At 38.0% G+C, this 21,445-nt stretch overlaps 1 protein-coding gene across 1 annotated transcript; it reads left to right on the forward strand.

Moving 5' to 3' along the window:
* Positions 1-96: 96 nt before the first annotated feature.
* Positions 97-19,743, forward strand: LOC139937236 (pyruvate dehydrogenase (acetyl-transferring) kinase isozyme 2, mitochondrial-like). Its single transcript, XM_071932322.1, has 12 exons — positions 97-605; positions 6,474-6,615; positions 6,987-7,055; positions 9,351-9,414; positions 10,065-10,185; positions 13,268-13,354; positions 13,678-13,755; positions 14,044-14,120; positions 14,587-14,688; positions 14,827-14,940; positions 15,732-15,845; positions 16,456-19,743. Exons 1-12 carry the CDS (start codon positions 491-493, stop codon positions 16,612-16,614), a joined length of 1,242 nt encoding a protein of 413 aa, XP_071788423.1. The 5' UTR covers positions 97-490; the 3' UTR covers positions 16,615-19,743.
* The last annotated feature ends 1,702 nt before the right edge of the window (positions 19,744-21,445 follow it).

The following is a 21,445-nucleotide window of genomic DNA, read 5'->3' on the forward strand; positions in this document are numbered from 1 at the left end:
TTAATCCTGTCAATGGCATCGAGCTTTTGTGAGGACGAGGTGGATTGTTGGTGATTTTCCACAGTGATTTTCCGTTCGGCTCTCAACATAAAAAGAAGTGCACGTCGCCCACACAACACCGATCGACGTTCCGTGACCGGTTTACGTTGAACTTTGAGTTAAATCTGCTATTTTGTCGTGATCAACCCAACCATGCTTCTCGATCTGCAATCAGACATCAATCTGGAATCAGCAAGCAAGTGAAGACTGAAAAAGAGGCTTGAAGACCCAATAATTTTGAGCTAGTTGTTGACAGAAAACAGAAACAGCAGTGTATTCAGTCGTCTCGTACAGTAGTTCCGCGACCGGGAACAACAAACCGAAACCGGCTCCATCGGCCGGCCAGGCCGTCAAAAGACAGTATTTCCCCCGCGGGGCTAAGACCTCTTTCCGCTTCGGTTAGGCGGTCAATTTTTACAAGTTTAGTGCAACATCATCACAGTATTTCAGTATGGTTCGCTTGACAATTTTTCTGTTTAATACTTTAAAAAGTCTCCCCTCACAAGTGGAACACTTCTCGAAGTTTTCGCCGTCACCTTTGTCGATGAAACAATTCCTGGATTTCGGTGAGTGTTTTTGGGCGTTTTTTTTGGTGGTTTATTTTATATTAAATTTGTATAACTCGGAAAAGGTTCCGATTGTGTTCAGCACTTTTTCTCAAAAATGCTTTTTGTTAACGTATTCTTTCACTCATCATTGTCATGATTGGATAACTTTCCGTATGGCGCCGCCACTTTTTCACTCATTTTTACAAAAAGGGATATATCAATCAGGTAAATTAGATACTATATTATTTTATTTCGAATGAAAAAGTGGTGGCGCCATACGGAAACTTTTCCTCATGATTGTTGGTGTTTACTAAAAGCAACACCTCATTTTATTAAAAATCTGAGTTAAGATGAATGAAATCTTCATGAATGAATTTGAAAAAGAAGCGGCCGGCCAGATACATTAACATACAGAATACATATTTTTTGGCTTAGTAGAACTTTTTAAAGGTAGTACTAGTTGTAGACCACTGCATGCAATTAGCCCACCTTGTTGAGCTGTAATGGCTCCGCTTTTAACATCGGTCTCATCACGTGACAGTGATGAGCCGATGTTAAAAGCGGAGCCACTAACTGATTAACAGCTCAACAAGGTGGGCTAGCATGCAATATACTCTAAATAATTATTGGCTTAAACCCTTAAAGTAAAAGTATTACAATCCAATTTTTAGTTAAAAAAAAAAAAGAAGAAGTAAATTCATCTAAATAAAAAAAAAAATTCTAAGCAATCATGACTACAAAATGGGTTGTATCATTTTTACTTCAAGAGTTTAATTTCTATGTAGTTTTATGTGTCATGACTGAGTCAGTGTGTTGTAAATCTCACATGAAAAAGAAAGAAAAAAGAAATTATCAAATTAGGTACTTGGAGTACACAAACAGTGCTAATAAATGGTAATAAATGCACATCGAGTGCAGGTAAAACAAAAATTGGTATTGAACAAGATCAGATTTAAAATTCGACACATTATTGACTTTTTTTCAATGTGAAATCTCAATGATTTTAACCAAAATCATTCTGTCAGGGAAATATCTTGTCTGAAATACTGTGAAAGTAAGTTAAGGATATTTGTGCGCTTAATTAATGTTCTCCTTCAACGAAACTTGAAACAGTTATACTAACAAAAAAGAGAGTGACTTTCCCTTGGTGGAACTTGAAGATAGCTCCTTGCTTTAAAATGAGGCCTTTAGACACACAAATAAAATATTTGTCATTAGGCCTATATGTTAGCTCAATAAAAAATATTTGCTATTTGTTTAAATATATAATGTTTACAACAAAATATAGGTTTAAATTAATATTGATGTGTGTACAATGTCATGAATACAAAGAGTCAATGCTGGTAACAAGCATATATAGTTGATTTCTCCAATGGCTTTAAAACAAAATTATTTCTTAATAAATTTACAATGTAGTGAAGTCAAATTCATGGCCATCATTTAGCAAATTCTACAAAAATAATAACGTAAAAAGACCTAAACACCAAAAACAACAACATAAAAATTATACCGTTTACTACAAAAGTAGTCCTCATTTCTTTTAGAAAACATGTACGCAAATATATATTTCAAACATCTGTGTGCTGTTAAAAATACCAGACAGTAACAATTTGCAATCTGTGCAGAGTATCATGTTTGATATTTTGTTCTTGTGTTATTGACTGACTCGTATAAACTGCACAATGACAGCCAGTTAACTACATGATAAATTTATCCTGCCTACGTGAGGTTTTGTGCATACATGTAGGCAAAATCCACTCCACAATCAACTACATGTAGGTCATAGATATTAGACTGCATTCTTCTGCCCAGACCTTAGTTGGTATTGCATGTATGGTGCCATTCATAATGCATTGACGTACTCACACACCCCCATATGCAGCCAATCAGAACTCAGAGTTGCATGACAACGCCCACTGGGTCAATATAATGGCAGGCTGCCAGCAACAACAATAACCTTGTAGAATGTGCTTTTCTACCATTAATACGTGCAAATAATACATTGTACACATAGTGCTTATAAATAGCATAAATACCTTCAACATTGTGCACAGTAATGCCAGCTCAGCTGTTTGTAGTGACACCTGGTGTTGTAAATTTTGTCAGTTGAATTTGGCTGTAGGCCAACATGTAGTTAATGCCATTGGACCCTATCGGTACAGACAAAAAATAAAAGTTCACAGATTTTCAAATAACTTACAGGGTATACAGAAGGTAGTGGTGAAAGACTTCTCTTGAAATATTATTCCATGAAATGCTTTTCTTTTTGAGAAAACAGTAAAACAATATATCAATTCTCGTTAGTGAGAATTACAGATTTATTTTAAACACATGTCATGACACACTGAAACGCGCGGATACAAGGGTGGGTTTTCTTGTTATTTTCTCTCGATGATCTTAATCGGTAGGTCCTAATACTGGGTATACAACAATTGAGGATGCTGGTCTTTGACAATTACAACGTACAAATGTACATTGTACATGTACATGTACGTATTAATTAACAGAATGTACACTACCAAAGTACGTACTTGGGCCAAAACTTCAATCAAGTTATTATAAACCAGAATGAGGCCAAACACTATTTTGATCGGCCCTGCCCTCATCCTTTTTTGAAGCCATGCCCTTTTTGTCCATTTTTTTTTTCTTTCACCCTACCCTCTGAAATCTCTATTAAAATCATGATACAGTAAATGTGATCACATAAATTAAAACAGTTGTACATTCAAAGTAGAATACATTTTGTAAGGAATTGTGGACATGTACAGCACAGCAGGCCTAGAAGTACACCTCCTGGCCTTAAATGGCCTTGACCCATTAAAGCCATTGGACACTTTCGGAACAGAATAAAAATTAAAAGTTCACAGATTTACAAATAACTTACAGGGTTTACAGAAGGTAATGGAGAAAGACTTCTCTTGAAATATTGTTCCATGAAATGCTTTACTTTTTGAGAAAACATTAAAACAATATAAATTCTCGATATCAAGAATTACAGATTTATTTTAAACACATGTCATGACACGGCGAAACGTGCGGATACAAGGGTGGGTTTTCCCATTATTTTCTCCCAACTCCGATGACCGATTGAGCCAAAATTTTCACAGGTTTGTTATTTTATATTAAGTTGTGATACACAAAGTGTGGGCCTTGGACAATACTGTTTAATACCGAAAGTGTCCAATTGCTTTAATCATTAGGTGAAATTCCAGGTCTGTACAATGATCAATTCCAACACATCAGCCTGCTGTCACAATTTACACTTTAATGCACACAATGCATTTAAACAACAGTATTTCACTTTCTTTTTATACTAGTAAATCACGTTAACCCTCGCTTTACAAGAAAGTTAAGGAGAGGATGGGCACATCAGATACTCAACCAGTGACTGTTTTCCAGTTGACATTGAAATGTTGTTTTTGATACGATGAGAAAGCCATTTTTAAACCCTAATTATTACTGCACTTGTGTTCCACAAGCATGACAGCCATTCCATGGTATTTGCGCTTCATAGTAAAAAAATTAAAATGGTTATCAGTGAAGTTTTTACATTTATTTTGAAACAAGAACACCTAGTGCTTCTATTTCTAAAAAGACTTTATACAAATATTCTTTATTGTTTTTGTGACAGCCTTGGGAGTAAAGGGTAAAAAGTGTACACTGAAGTCTGAAAAATCCTTGAAATTCAGGTTTTGAAAAAAAAATCATGAAACAATAGGTGTTCAGATTTAATCATTATGTATAAACAACAAAGAGTCATTAGTAAGGACAGCCAAAATTAAATATACCTTTTTGAACTATTGACTTTTGAAAAATGGGAGTTAATTTTTACCCTCGTTTTACTGTCACGCGAGTCACAAAAAAAATGATTATAGTATTTTTTCTGTTATAGACCCTCAACATTTTTTTTCTTCTCTCTCATAATAGTGGTCTTTTCAAAGGGTCTTTCAAGAATTTATTAGTTTTTTTTTACCTAGGCATTCTACTTTTTAAAAAAAACACCCTCGAGTTTGTCACGCGAGTCACGGCAAATGCACTTAATGCACATGGTTGGCAAAAGCTACCAAAGTATTCTGGGGATGATGTCTACATGGAATGTTAAAAAAGCACCCCAGCCCACTGGAACATACTACTATGCCCCTGAATTTATAAATTTATGTTAGAAAAAGGAATTATTACAGTGTACAATTATGACTTGGCACACTGTCAGCAGATCATGTTGAACTACATGTACCATGTGTACACTGCATACTGCACTGTACAATGTATTCACATCTGCATAATTTAAATAATTATAATACAAGGAATGATAAACTTAAAACAAGAACGAACAAAAATATTTGATGAAACTGGGTATTTTAAGACAGTATTCTTAAGTTAGATTTGGAGAGGGGCATCAATAAAGAAATTACTTAACAGATGTACATGTACTCAGCCTAACACAGTCTAATACCATTAGAACTTGACACCAAAATTGGTTGTTTCTTATCAACCTACTCTGCCAAGTGTAGTGAGAAAAAAGTCCTTCCCCCAATCACAAAACAATATAATAATTTCTAGCAAGGGTTCTCTCTATGAGTTTGAGTGGTTCTGAAAAGAACTGGTGGTTTCACAACTCTACGTTTCGACCAGACAGTGTTGTTGAACCACCAATTCTTTTCAGAACCGTCCCAACATTACCATGTTTAAGTCAAAGCCTCTTCAGATTCTTAATTTTCCTTTAAATGTTGCTTCAGGTGTTTCTTCCTTTGATGAAAAGATTCAATTTCAAGTTCTAAGTGTTCTGAATGAAATAAATTGTTCTTGTTATGCAGTATCCTGTTTAGCTATTGTATATTTTCTCACGTGTCACGCGAGTCACAAACTTCTGTCACGCGAGTCACGTTGCATTTAACAAATTTTCAATTTTTTAAAAACTTTTTATTTTGTACTTTTTATTGTGAAGTATAGTGCTTCTCTTGTACTTAAAAAAAAAGTGATCCGGGACTAAAAAGTTTCTCTGAGTTCTCACGAATGGGCAACGGCATACAGGGATACAAGACCTTTCATTTTTTGGCAGTCACGCGAGTCACATTTTTGGAACACCTATAAAAACATGATACCTACACAATTTGTGTTCGTTTTTTATTTTTTATTATAGGGCTCTTTACTAAGTTTATATAAATTGAGTTACATGAGAGCCACGTTTTATATTTTGGAGTATAGATCTTTCAAAAGTTGAAAAACCAGTGAGATTGTCACGCGAGTCACAATGGAATGGCTGATGAGTGAAATAGACCAGCCGTAAGTCTTGCACGTTCTATTCAAATGTTGGGGTCTGTTAAACGGCAACTTTATTTCATTCTAAAAAAATTAACACAAAGTGGGCACCGAAGATTTCCGAAACATACCAATCTGCAGTTCTTTTTGCACAAGACTTGCTTGACCTGTTCAGGGTATTATGGCACTTTATATGCCTTACATAATATGCAACAAAGTCTTCCTCCAAACACAATATAAAAGTTGCCACAACCCAGTATTTGTGCATTTTAACATTTCATTTTTGCGTATCGTTTGTTCATATCCACAACACGTTCTTGAAATTTGAACCTTGCTACGTGAACAATGGCCGACATTTCTCCCAATCAAAGTAAAGTCTTTCTAGCGCCAATGTGGCTCACCATGCTGGTGTTTATATCTGGTTTCCTTTGCACCTAGTCACTGGAAATATGATACCATTTCAGGTAACTCCTCGGCTCTCGCCGGTAGGCATTTTATTCTCCTGGGTGGAGAGAAGCAATTATTAGTAAGTAGCTTGCTCAAGGACACAAGTGTCGTAACTGATCGGTGCAGGATTCGAACCTGGTGGAATAACCTGACATCATGTTTGTTGTCCTTTCTTTGCAGGTCTAAATGAAGCCAATGAGAAGAAATCGTTCATGTTTCTTCGGCAAGAATTACCCGTCCGGATCTGCAACATCATGAAAGAGATCAATCTCCTACCAGAGAAACTCCTCCAAATGCCTTCAAGCAAAACAGTCAAATCATGGTATGAAAAAGTACAGAACTGTCAATCCTATTTGGGGTTATGACCTGGGCCCAATTTCATAGAGCTGCTAAGCACAAATCCTTGCTTCTTAGCATGAAATTTCTTCCTTGATAAAAATAGGATTACCACCCAAATGTCCATAACTGAATACCACACTGGTAACAAGCAGTATGCAACAAATACAAATTTTGCTGGTAAAGGGAAGAAATTTCATGCTAAGCAAATGTTGGTGCTTAGCAGCGCTATGAAATTGGGCCCAGGCCCCAGGGTGGTGGTGAAGAATGGTCGAAAGCTCTTAAGGCAGATTGATTTCTTCATTAGAATGGTGATTGTTATTATTAATTATGTATTGTGTACATTTTTTGTTTCAGGTACACACAGTCTTTGGGAGATCTCTTGGAGTATGTCGACAGCACGAACGACTCTCAGACAATGCAACAGTAAGTCTATTCACACATTCACTCGATGATAGACAGATAATAGACCCTTCCCATGAAATATGTAAATTGCACATAGCGCGTGCGCACTAACGTTTAGGTTGGCAAAATGAGGGAACATCGCACTGTTTTATGCACGGCTAATGGGTGCATGACGCAGACGCGATTGCGCGTCTGCTTAGTGCACAACTCTATGGCGTTTGCCAACCAACAGGGTCTGTATGATGCGTGAATGTAATTAGCATATTTCATGGGAAGGGTCCATTGATCAGACTCAAATGCAATCTTTAGACAATTGATACTACTGGGTTCATTGTGTTTTGATCATTTTAGGGGGAACATTGAATCAGAGGCAAAGCCAGGGTTGCAATTTTCCAAGAAAGCTTGTTATTGTTTTTGTAGTTTCACCAAGTGTTTACATTTCTTTAATCTAGCGCTGTGATAGTCAGACAATTGATAAGGCTCAATGCTGATGCAATCATGAAACAATTGATGCCACTGTATTGGGGTTCATATACAATAGACCTTAATCGCAAATACGTGTACTTGGTATGCGTGCATTAGGGGTGGAATGAGGTGCATGCTGATTGCTAGCTGGACCAGCATGCACCTCATTCAACAGTTAGTGCTTGCACAATGGGTATTTGCGAAAAGGTCTATGGTGTTTTGTTCATCTATGGGGACAAATGGCATCAGAGACAAGCCAAGGGTGCAATTTTTTCAAGAAAGAGTGTCATTGTATTTTGTATTTTCACCAATTGTTTACAGTTGTTTACCCTTGTCGTGTGATAGACCGACAGTTGACTCTATCAGGCTCAAATGCATTCTTAAGACAATTGATGCTACTGTAATCAGGTTCGGTGGGAAAATTGTATCAGAGGCAAATCCAAAACTGTCATTTTTCAAGAAGATTGTTTTTGTGTTTTTTTGGTTCCCACAAGTGTTTACAATTGTTCATGTTGTTTACCCTTGCAGTATAATAGACAGATAATTGACAAAGCTCGAATGCTGATGCAATCATGAAACAATAAAATGTCACTGTATTGGGGTAGACTTGGGTGGGGTATACCCAAAAAATCCATGGACCCCGATCACACAGCAAAAGGTACTGCTTTTCTACAAATTGGTAGAACTTTGACCAGAAACACAAAACAAGATAATGACAAGTTTGTTTCCCCCAAGTGTTTTAGTCGGATTACACAGCCCTGTTCATGAGATCGTGAATTTGCATTTTGTTACGGTCAATTGGTCACCATTGTACATGTTGTAGGCTTAGGATTTTGCAAACTTCCTAGCTATGTAATATAAAAGTGCTTAGGAATGTTCAATAGGCCTACTCACGATGCATGCAAGGCAAAAGTCCTTGCTAACCTGCGAAATGTGCTTAATGCTGAGCATGTTTTTTTTTCTGCTAAGCGTAAACACAGATTTTGACAGTAGAAATGAGATTGGACCCTGCACGTACTCACAACCTTTTTGACCTTTGTAGTGCAGTGACGTAGTTTGTTTGCCTCCAAAATGTCAAAGTCCATAAACATTTATCAGCTTCTGTTATCGGTGAAAGATGCCAAACTTTATACCTTTATCCTTGATTCTTTTTATTGTTATGCAGAGAATCATTTTGGGGACAGATAGAGATGGGTTGATGATCAAGCTTTGCAGTTTAGGATTATAAATCAATACAAAAAATTGAATTTACTTTGAGTATGTCATGGTGATTTACTGAATTGCCAAATTTCTTCTAATTTTGAGTTTTAACAACTTAAGCATTTTCTTGAAGACGATCAGGGTTCCGTTTTATTGGGCTGCTTAATCACAACAAGTTTTGGCTTAGTAGAATAAGGTTACCAGCCAAAATACTTCACCAGATACATCTGTACATCGCCAAATTTCGCTTAAAGATGTTCCCCTTTAAAGGGGTTGGGTACTTTTTGTAACACAAAACACAATGTCCACATATTTTCATTAAACTTACTCAGTTCAAAGATAATGATGGTAAAAAGCTCAGCACCTCAGTAATTGATATTTTAAGAGAAGCTTTTGTACCACTATTATCTTCAAGTCTTGTAAGTTTAATGAAAATCTGTGTACATTGTGTTTTGTTTCAGTACAAAAGTCCCAAACTCTTTAAGCAGCTTTATGAAGTTGGGCCAAGAGAATACTGATTGAAATCTCAAGCTGTTGGTTCTTTTCAGCTAACCACCACAACTCAGAGAGAGTTTTATGTATTATGGTGACTCCTCAAACAAAACTAGATTAAGAACCTTAAAGTGATTTTATTTTTTTGTATCATTACAGATTTACAGATAAACTGATCACAATACGAAACAGGCATGCAAATGTCGTTGAGACGATGGCACAGGTAAGGGAACTGAAAATCTTCACACTAACCTGCTAACTGTCGAGACCTCATGCAAAGTTTTATTTTGAGGTTTACCCCAAGTCATTTTTTGTGTCATTCCCCCCCCCCCCCTGCACTGGACATCTTTGATAATTGTCAAACACCAGTATTTCGACTTGGTGTTTCCCAACATGCATAAGGCAGCAATTTACTCAATTGGTCATACAATTTAATAGAATAGTGAAAGAAAAAAACACTCTTGTTGCACAATGTGTGCCCTTTCAGATGCCTAATGAAAGGCTTCAAGCCCGAAGTCTTTTACTATTTGAGTGAGAAATTACCTCTTTCTCAATTACTATGATACTTCAAAAGGAGCTGTTCCTCACATAGTTTCATACTATCAAAAGCCCTCCATTGCTCGTTAGCAAGTAAATTTTTATGCTGACAATTAGTTTGAGTAATTACCAATAGTGTCCGGCCAGTGCCTTTAAGGTTTTTACTGTTTTTCCAAAAATACATGTTTTGTGTAAACTTTACTTTGCAGAAAAATGCTAATGACTGTGAATCTTTAATTAGAAATTACATCTGGAACATACTTAAAGTAAGACCCAGTACACAGTGTTGATATTGTGGTTTCAGTTTTTCTCTGTCTTTTGTTCCCATGGTAACAGGGCGTGTTGGAGATGAGGCAGAGTTACGAAGTTGAACATTTTGAGGAGAGCACAATCCAATACTTTCTCGATCGTTTCTACCTCTCACGTATAAGCATTAGAATGCTCATCAATCAACACAGTAAGTGTTTTCTTCCTTTCTGTCTGGTATCCTGCTTAGTTTCTGCTAAGCAGGGATTTGTTAAGCAAAATTGTCTGCTTAAGCATTAAGCAGCTCTATGAAATTAGGCCAAGGTTATTCAGAGTTGTTATCAATGACAACAATAGGTCCGTGTCATATCAGTTCATTGAGATGTGGGTTGTGAAGTGCATAGTTGTACATGTACATGTAGGTCCGAGATTCAACCGAAATTAATCTTCATCATCTGCTTTACATACAATAGTGTTGACAATAAATCATATCTCAGGTCAATATACTGCTGCAATAACCTTGGTTGCAAGGGTCCCCCACACGAGTCTTTAATGTAAATACTGCCTGGACAATAAAAAAACAAAAATCGTTGCGACTGATATCCGGGTGACATTTCTGTCTGGTAATCAGACAGAACTCAGGAAAGCACGGAGTATACAATGCTTACACACATCGGTGTAAGGGTAAACCGAATAAAACACAGGGTTCCTTGCTCTAAAGCAGAGCCCATAAAATATGGGCCCTGGTGCAATTTTGTTGCAATTGGCATGGTGTGAGATGAACCAGATTGGTATAGCTTGCCAGATAAAGAAAAAAGTCACAGGAAAAGGGAAATGAGTGCCAGCTGTACAACTTTCACTTGACCCTTCGTGTCTCATATGGGAGGCCAAGGTTGTTGATTGGGGGGGGGGGCCTTGCACTTGCAGAGGAAATGACTGAGTCATGTGAAATGATAATGGTTGGCCTGGGCCCAGTTTCATGGAGCTGCTAAGCACACAAATTTGCTTAGCATTAAATTTCTTTCTTGATTAAAAACAGGATTACCACCCAAACTGCCAATTGTTGCACTGCTTGCTGGTATTCAGACTGTTGTTTGCTTATCCTGAAATCACATGGAAATTTGGCTGGTAATCCTGTTTTTATCAAGGCAAAAATTTCATGCTAAGCAACTTTTTGTGCTTATAGCAGCTCTATGAAATTGGGCCCTGACCTTTTTTTTTGTGGTGCAGTTCTATGATTACTCCATTGTTTCATGGCTATTGTGACGTTAGTGTAAAAACCTTGCAAAATCATCCTGTGCATGCAGATGAGTGGGGTTCCTGTTTCACAAGAAAATGTCACTGTTATGTAATCTACTGGTACTTCACGAGTTGATCAACTCCTACCATGTACTTATATGGGCAATAATTAGAATATTTGTCAGCGTTCTTGCTTAGCAGTGGTCTGTTGGCCAAAATGCCAGTCTAGCTGCTCAGTGTTAGAAAGTAACTAAGATATAACTAATCCTGCTGGCGAGTCACAGTAATAACAGTAACGGCAAAATTAATTATTCTACGTACATTTTGTTTATTAAATGCTGGAAAAATATACTGGTAGTGTAGTCGGGCGATGCTGTATTGAAACTAAGGTACATGTACACAGTTTGCTGTGTACGTCCTTTATTCAGAGGGTTTTGAGTTCTAATTAAGAATGGGCCTAGTCAATCTTCAAGACACCATTAACATGATAATACAAACTTACGCGGCACACATTTCTAATATAAAAATTCCTCAAAGCGCTTTACAAAAAGATAATACAAAAGTAAACAAATGCTCTCTGAACATTACACCAATAAAGAAATGTTAATAACTTGCAGTAAGTGTTAGTTTCTTGGTACGAGTCTGAAATGTGTTGAGAGAGTGAGTGTTTCTGATGTTGTTGGGTAGCTTGTTCCATGTATGTCACTTCAAGCAATCGCACAACATTGGTAAACAGTATTGTCCAAAGGCCCACAGTTCGTGTATCATAACTTATATTTAAAATAACAAACCTGTGAAAATTTAAGCTTAATCGGTCATCGGAGTCGGGAGAAAATAACGGGAAAACCCACCCCTTGTTTCCACTCGTTTCGCCGTGTCATGACATGTGTTTAAAATAAATCTGCATATCTCGATATCGAGAATTGATAATTGTTTTAATATTTCACGGGAAGTCTTTCACCATTAACCCTGTAAGTTATTTGTAAATCTGTGAACTTTTAATTTTTATTCTGGTCAGAAAGTGTCCATTGGCTTTAAGCATCTTCATTCTGTCATAATCATCATCATTTACTGATTACCATGGATGTAAATGACACTGTAAATGTCTGACACAGTCGAAGTGATGAATTGTTTGAAATAATTCTAAAGAGTTAGGGGCCTATCATCATGTACAAAATTGTATAAAATAATATTCTCATTACTTTACTAAGCTTACCAGCACAAAGGGCCTATATGAGTTATTTAAATAACTAATTACCGTCTGATATACTTTCAAGGTGAAAAGAGGAAAATGCTTTTTAGTTAGTCCTAAATCATACGCACCTTTCAGTGAGCGATTGATCTGCTGCCACCAAGAGCAAGTTCGAGTGCGCATCGTGGTTATCTAAGGTTGACTATTTTGACTCGAACCCTGGCTGGTCTACCGTTGGTCGATTCTGTGGTCGACCATTTGAACCAGCCATGGATGATGGTTTCTTCACTGGTATGTCCCAATAGCCTGTTTCATGCTAAATTGTGTAAAGCGGAGCAGGGAACCGGTGACATTATAGCGAAAAGGTGATTGGCAATGTAGTGTTGAATACGATGGTACCAGTGTTTGACTAGGCTTCCAAAGTAGTCATTTGTGTGAGTGCTTCACTGCGCTTGTACTGTACGTTGCTGGTCAAATAAATGTGCACACTCGAACTTGCTCCAAAGTAGGATTTGAAACTTTGCATGGTGGAAATACGATAGAGAAAGGTTTGCGGTAACATCATGTTATGACTATCTCTAATGAGTTGGGGTGGTTCTGAAAAGAACCGTTGGTTTCAACTCGACGTTTCGATCAGCATGCTCTGATCGTCTTCTGGAGAAAGAAGGCGCTAAGAGCATACTGATCAAATCGAGTTGAAACCAACGGTTCTTTTCAGAACCACCCCAACTCATTAGAGATAGTCATTGCATGGTGTTACCGCAAACCTTTCTATTATTGCTCCAAAGTGTTCCCAAAAGTCTCCCATTGTTGTAATAATAGATAGTTTTGATTGTCCCTTTTTTCCTTTGTCTTCTTGCAGCGCTCATCTTTGGCTGTGCACCCAATTCACATTCTACACATATCGGGAGCATTAATCCAAACTGCGATGTAGTGTCCGTCATCAAAGGTAAACAAATACCACCACCCTCCTTTTATCACCTACGGAGCTCCGCCCATGAAATGGAAATCATTTAAGCACCCATGCTTTTAGACATTTACAGAAGAGAAATTGGACCTACTGAGGAGAGGGAGCAGGGGTGGCTATTTCCCGGGGTATGCCAATTTGCCGGGGCAGATCTGAGGTAAAGCGATCATGTGAAAAGGCCAGCCAGTATCCCCCGGGGCAAGCAACCCCAAAGAGTGCAGTTGTGAATAAGGAATAGTCATTTGATAATAACTTTAAAAAGCCATGAGGACATTTGACCAAAACTGTGTTTTTTTTATATACAGATGCATACGATGGTGCAAAATACCTTTGCGATCAGTATTACCTGGGGTCTCCCGATGTGAATGTCAAATGGATTGATGGTAAGTGCTTTGTGGCAAACAAACAAAAACCCTAAAAACAACGCCCTCATACATGTTACTTGTTAAAAACCAGCTTGAACAAAAAACGGAAACAAATGATCTTTGCTGAAATTCATTTAAAATGTTTTCAATCACCAAGAAAATTCAGTTCAAATAAATCTAAAATCAGACTAAAGTAAGAAGAATAGTTTAAATACATGTAGCATTCTCTTTGAAAAATAGTAGCTCCAGTAGCTGTTTTGCATTGCTTTCGTAAAATGATTTGTGCCTTTTTTCCTTTTCTTTCAGCCCGCGATAAGACTGATGGAATCACAATGGTGTACGTGCCTTCACATTTATACCATATCTTATTTGAACTGTTTAAGGTAAAGGCAAAGTTCTGTAGTTTAACCCTTTCCTTGACATAGGGGTATTTAGTCGACTTCGCTCGTACCCACTCTTCTCTACCCTTGGTGACTTTTGTCATACAAGCTTACAAAAAAAAAACACTCAAGCCTGTGCACAAAGACCTTCGGATGGGACGTAAAGCTGTAGGTTATGTGTGTTATGTAATACACATAATAGAACCCAGTGTACTTATCGTAAAGATAAGGGGTTGGCCCAGGTGTTCCTAGTCTGATCGGCTGCTTATTGCACCACAGCATACCTTGCACTATTTACAAGGTGCTAGAAAGGAAAAGGTCTCATACTTCAAGCATAGCTCGAACCTTGCAGGAAAGAATACTCAGTGCTTTGATACACCCCTAGGGTTGCGATAAAGAATCCAGTATCATTGTCTCACTCTCTCACTGAGATTTTAAGAAATGTCTTCTTTTTTTGGGGTCCGTACAGAATGCCATGCGTGCCGTCATGGAGCATCACGGTGACTCAGTAACGGACTACCCTAAAATCAATGTTCTAGTCACCAAGGGAAAACAAGATGTCACAATAAAGGTAAGACATGAAGAAGATACCATTTTCTTTGTAGGGGAGTATTTAAATAAAATGCCTCAAATCATATATAAATGTACGTTTTGATTGACAAATGAACTGCAAGAAGGATGTTTTTCATGGATATTTTTTATTCTGCAGTTAAGCGACGAAGGAGGCGGTATCCCAAGGAGTCAAATTGACAAGCTCTTCAACTACATGTACACCACTGCTCCTCATCCACCCAAGCCGGGCACCACCACCATTCCTCCATTGGTAAGACAGTCATGCAAAACCATCCAACCCATCTCCAAGCTCCCACTGCGCCTGTTGACGCAATTACCCACAACACATGCTAGCTCTGCTAGCGACAGGTCGTACATCTGTACCACCGACAGGTCATACACCTCCTGTGCCATGCTGGGACAGATAGACAATGATGTCAGCCATTTTGACAGGGACACTGATAGTCCCTACAATGACTTGAGCCAATCTGATGTTAGTTCTCTTGTAAGTTAAGCACCCTATGGCTCTGATTTCTTCCAAGTACAACACTCTGTTTGGACTTTGCAAGTATCATTAAGCCGGCTGTCGATTTTCACCAGACTCCTCCTAATTTAGGATTAATCTTGGGACGAGTTAAGTTTTGTATGAATACACGTGAGGACGCATTCAACCCATCCTAAAATCGGCTGCTGGTATTGGCTACTTGTAAGTCCAAAAGCTCACAAGTTTACAACTAGTGCCGTAATAATAATAATAACAATTGTTTTTTATATAGCGCTTTACACACCGGAAAGGCATCTCAAAGCGCTTCAAACATGTTCACCCCCTGGTCACTGGGCCACTAAATTAGTTCCTTAAGCCATCTCAGCTCCCTGGGAGGAATACAGCCTGTGCAACAAATATGCCTTACTAAAGCTAAACCAATGACAAGAACAATCTTTGCCCTCACAAGTCATACTTACAATGTACGTCTTCCAATCCAGTGCCCTTTCAACCAATCAATTTTTGTTTGTCTGCTTTTTTTTGCATTATATTATTTTTGGTGGTTTTCTTTCATACAGGCTGGTTACGGTTACGGCCTGCCCATCGCCAGACTTTATGCCAAATATTTCCACGGAGACCTCACCCTGTCCTCGATGGATGGCCATGGCACCGACGCCGTCGTCTACCTGAAGGTGAGATGCAATACTTCTAATCGTTATTTGCAAAGATAAAGTTAAAGGCACTGTCGCCAATTCACCAAACTCTTCCTTTGAACTTAGAATTAATCTAAGGACTAAGTTACATTCCTTATCCATACATGTAGATGTAGGAGAAAAAACAAAATGAGTTGTTTATCCCAGCGTTTCATGAAATCCCAGATATCCCAGCGTTTCATGAAATCGGCTGCTTGACACCTTTGGTTATCGTTGTCAAAGACAGTAATTGTCAAAGACAGTATTCTCACTGGGTGTATCCCAACATATGCATACATGTATAGAACAAATCGTGTATATTTGGACTCGATTGGCCATTGAAGTTGCACTGTACGCTCAGTGCTTTCCTGATGAAAAAAAAAATTCAACTGGCAAATCACTCGGACGGGAATCGAACCCTCTACCTGGCATTGCTATAGAGTAGATGTCTTACTACTAGACCATCGAGCAAGCCAGTAGGCTAAAGGCAGTTAGCTGCTGGTACGGCAATGATTCAACAGGATCTGTTAGTTTTGCATAGGGGATAAAGAATATATTTTTTACAAGAAAAATAAACAACTCATTTTGTTTTTTCTCCGTTTCTTTATAGGTCCTTTCAAGTGAAGCCAATGAGCTCTTGCCAATCTACAACAGAGCAGTGTCTCGTATGTACCAGTCGACGACCTCCATCAGTGACTGGAGTTCACCAGCGGGCAATATCAGGCCATTCAGCACGGCCACTAGAAGAAAGCCGTCACCAATTAATTAGAGTACCTCAAGATCAGTGCCCAATTTCATGGCTCTGCTTATTGCTGAATTCTGCACTTACGATCACCATTCTCCGCTTACGTGCAAGCACTGAATTTCTGCGCTAGTTGTTTAAGCGTAGATACCTAGTAAATTGAAGTATGCCTACGCATAAGCCAAAATTGCCCACTAACCTGTGAATAATGCCTGGCGTGAGCACAGAATTCCCTGCTTCCGTAAGTGCCGATTCTTTGCTTTTGGTAATCAGAGCCACGAATTTGGGCCCAGACGGAAAATATGTCGCTGCCAAAGGCCCTAAGAAAAGGTTTGCTTTGAGAATCGTTCAATACAGTACTGACTAATAACGGGGAAATGGCTTGGGGATGCTAGGTCGGTGCAGACTTACCGGGCAAAATTGTAGGCGGACTCCCCGAGTCTCTTACTTCGTTTCGGAAGAGACCTGGGACCCTTTCTCAAACCCTGTCTTGGGCTCTGTCTCTGGCTTGGGCTCCGAGTCCAGATTGGGCGCCTTGCGCTTCATTACACATCAGAAACAAAGTGAGTATGAACTGGCCTTCTTCAGGCCTGTACAGATCTTGGAGTAGTGTGTGTTTTTGCTTCAGCTGGTGGTTCGAATATCGGACAACACTTGGAACCAGAGCCCAAGCCAAGGTTTGAGAAGGGCCTCAACAATCACAGTACTTCTTAGGCATCACGTGACTGGACTCTAACAAAACAAAACAAAACAAAACGCAGAAACACAAACTTTGATCGACTGTGTAGTCGCTCGCAATGACAAGCGATTTGGCTTTTACTTCCATACAAGAAGTGCGGCATTTGAAAGTGAAATTTAGATTAAATCTGCTTTGACTTTGTGTGCACATTATGGAGAAAAAATAAACTGTTTTATTCAATGCAATTTTGCTTTTAAGACAAAATGTCTGCTTGATGAGGAAACAAAAAAATGTCTTGTAAGTATTGTAAATTATTAAGCTATTTTGGAGACGAGTCTGAAATAATTATAACAATGCAGTTGGATTAAAACTGTTCACTATAGAAAAGTTGCCTACCATCAGATATCTTTTCCTTAGCAAAAAGCCCAATTTAATAGAGCTGCTTAAGCCCAATAGGAACAGGGTTACCAGCCAGCGAAGCATATCACGTGTACCATCTGTGGCTGGTATCCTGCTTACTAGGCTTAGCAGACATTTTTATTAGCAATGTTTTTACTTAAGCACGAAACTGGGCCCAGGTTACCGGTCCAAATCGTCATAAGATGCATGCTGATTTTTGACTGGTACCTTGTTATATTCTTGCTTAGCATATGGAAATGTTAATAATTGGTATTGTCTACAGATTTATGAACATTCACCAAAGGTATAAACTTACTTTGATCTGTTTTCCTGCTTTGTTTATTTTTTAGATACAGTATCACCTCCTGATTTTAAAGAGTTAAATTATATTTATATGAAAACCTGCTGATGTTATTCTAGTTTATGTATGTGTTATATAAACCTTTAGCAGGAACAGTTGTACAAAATAGAGGTTTACATTAAGTTTATTGACACGTTTGGTAACTACTCAAAACAAATATTAACTTAAAAACTCATTTGGTAACAAGCTTTGGAGAGCTGTTGATAGTATACAACATTGTGAGAAACGGCTCCCTCTGAAGTAGCATAGATTTTGAAATAGAGGTAATTTCTCACTAAAAAAAATGAAATACTTCTAGCTAGAAGTCTTTTATTCCTATCTGAAAGCACACAAATTCGTCCAACATGGGTGTTTTTTTTTCATCATGGTCTCCCAACTCCGATGACCAATATTGAGCTCAAATTTTCACATGTTTGTTATTTTATGCATAATATGTTGAGATACACCAAGAGGGAACACTGGTCTTTGACAATAACCAGTAGTGTACCTTCCCTTTAACTGTCTGGATGTCTTTATTAAAGAGTATAATACATGTATATGTACTTTTTCCTAACGTAAAACACAATGTCCACAGATTTACATTAAACTTACACATTTTGAAGATTATGATAGTAGAAAGCTTCCCTTGAAATTTTACCTACTGAGGTGCTGTAGTTTTTGAGAAATGAGTAAAAGTAGTAATTTCGTATCAGTTTTAGCATGTAAAAACGTATTAACCAGTTATACTATGGTTTTGGTATAATATCATAACTGGTTAAGGGGATTTTACATGCTAAAATCATTTTGGTCTCCTGAGACCAAAATGATTTTGTGACTTGTTTTACTCATCTCTCAAAAACTACACAACCATTAGTTAGTAATGTTTGAAGGGAAGCTTTCCACTGTAATCTTCAAACCCTGTAAGTTTAATGTAAATCTGTGGACATTTTGAAAAAGTATCCGAATCCTTTAAGGCTACAAACTGTAGATTATTCTTGTATAAAGAACAAATCAAATTCAGCATATAAGGGACTGGGGAAAATAATGAAGCATGTTGTTTTTAGTTGACCCATACAGGGTCACTGTGCATCTTTGATGTTTTAGGTGGAGTTTGAACCAAACAACTAGGAAATTTGGGGATGTCATAGATAGAGCACACAATAACCAACAGATAATGATTACTTCACACCATGTAAAATGTTTCAAACTGAACTAACCCGGCTGCGGTCAGGTGTATATCGACACCTCCAAACCAGGCCCTAATTTTATGGAACAGTGTTGAGCGCAAAGTTGAAATAAAAGTTGCGTAAGTTTTGAACATCCTTGGTCAGGCTTACTACTTTAAGGCATACAGATCACATGCATGTCTGCGCGAAATGCGTGCGGGTTTCAACTTTGGGCTCAACATAACTATCCTTAAATATAGTAGAATAAAACCATGCATTTTTTATTAAAAAAAATAAATGAAAAAATTGAAGTCTTATATATAGCGCACGTATCTATCAAACAAGGTACTCAAGGCGCTGAGTATTACACCTCCAGACTTTCAGAAAGATAGGTTGTGGTAGTTATCACAGGGCATTTCTGTTGTCGAGCCGTTTATGCAAAGCATAATGTTTTCTGTGCTACAGAGTGTGTGTAAATTTTATTCCTAAAATTTATGGCTTCCTATCGTAAATTAGACTCTGTGTTTGGAACAAAAAATTGTCATGCAGCATGTGAATAAAACGAGTCTACAACACAATGAGAAGATGTTTTGAGTGGTAATTGATTTACTTCGCTGTTCTGCACCGAGGGCTGTCTACCGAGAATAACACCAATGTAGTTGCCTTGGTGGTGTATTTTTTTAAAATTTAGTATTTTCTGAGGGGGGGGGGGGAGCAGGGGCTGTTATAAACCGCAAAGCTGCTCAACAGAGTCATCTGGTCCATAAATACAATTTTATGTGGCAGATTTCATTTGTTATAAACCGCAAAGCTGCTTAACAGAGTCATCTGGTCAATAAATACAATTTTATGTGGCAGATTTTATATTTTGGGTTTGAAAGCATGAACGTTACAGAATTGGTAAGAACAGAATTCATGAAGATCACATGTTTACATCAAACTTTAACACGGTCTAATAATGAAAAATTTTTGTCCGAAAAGTTATATACTAATTAATAAGGGAATCAATGTGTGGTGAAGAGGTTTTCATCAAGTGGTTTAATCCCAACGAGGCCTGGTTCTTGATAATTGTACCGAGACGAAGTCGAGATAAATTATCAAGAACCAGGCTTCGGCGGGTTTGAACCACATAGTTGAAAACCGATTCAACACGCTTTGATTCCCATTCATAAATACCTTTTTGGTCAAAAACATCATCACTTTTTGGTAAAAAAGTAAAATAAATTCACAAATTATAATTGTTCAATGATTTCTTTCAACTCAACACCCCTCTAGCTATGAAATGGTAAAGCCCTCCGCCGCCCTCGGGTAAACAACTCCTTATAAGGGAATGTTGTTCGCGTCGTGCGTATCGCGTGATGTGGCACAACTGTTTCAGCTGTTGCTCTCGACCAATAGGAATGAAGAAAATGTCTTATAAGAACAGGTGCAAGGTAGCGTGTCACGCCCATGAATTAACACTTTTTTACCGGTCATAAACAAAGGTTTATACACACCCACGTGACGCGCTCTCCACCAATAGGAATAGCGAAACTGTCTGAGGTAATTATTAATGAGAAATAAATAAACTAGTTTCGCAGTTGGATTGCTCAGTCAGCGTTTTATTCTTTTTGGGGGGCATCGATTTCATGAGAAATGTGTGCTCGAAATTTTACTTACTGGCCGATCGATCTCAATTTCAAACTTCTGTTATTCAAAAGTTGGTTTTGGGAGGCCGCCTTCCCAAGACTGGACAAGACACGCCACCAACATCTCATCTCTGCACTACGTACGTGTATAATAGCCAGTGCGCTATGACATGAATACTACTACATGTTCGTGAACTCAGCAGCGTAATAACATTAGCGAAATTAGGGAAATTGGTTTTACTTATTTATGTTATGAAATTTAACACTGTACATTTTAAGGGATGTTTTCTTCAAAACAATTCTTTCAAAACATCATATAAAACTGCTTTTTTATTTTGTACGCAGTTGTGGGATTTTTTCCGAAGGCCTTTTGAGTTGATGCTATTATTTATTGAATATTTTGAAATTAGAGGACCATTTACGGTTAAAACGATAATCAAATCAGTTTTTATCAACCTGTGTTTATCAAACGAGGGTTTTGGGAGGCCGTTTTCCCAAGACGGGAAAAACCCGCCACAAACATCTCATCTCTGCACTATTAATGTACGTCCAAAGGCCGGTGCGCTATTACAGGAGTACGAGTTGACCTGTTGGAAGAATTCAGATCAAAATGTATTCAAGTCAACTCGTACCCTACTCAATTTGT

The sequence above is a fragment of the Asterias amurensis genome, chromosome 5, assembly GCF_032118995.1.
Source record: "Asterias amurensis chromosome 5, ASM3211899v1".
NCBI classification, from domain to species: Eukaryota; Metazoa; Echinodermata; class Asteroidea; order Forcipulatida; family Asteriidae; genus Asterias; species Asterias amurensis.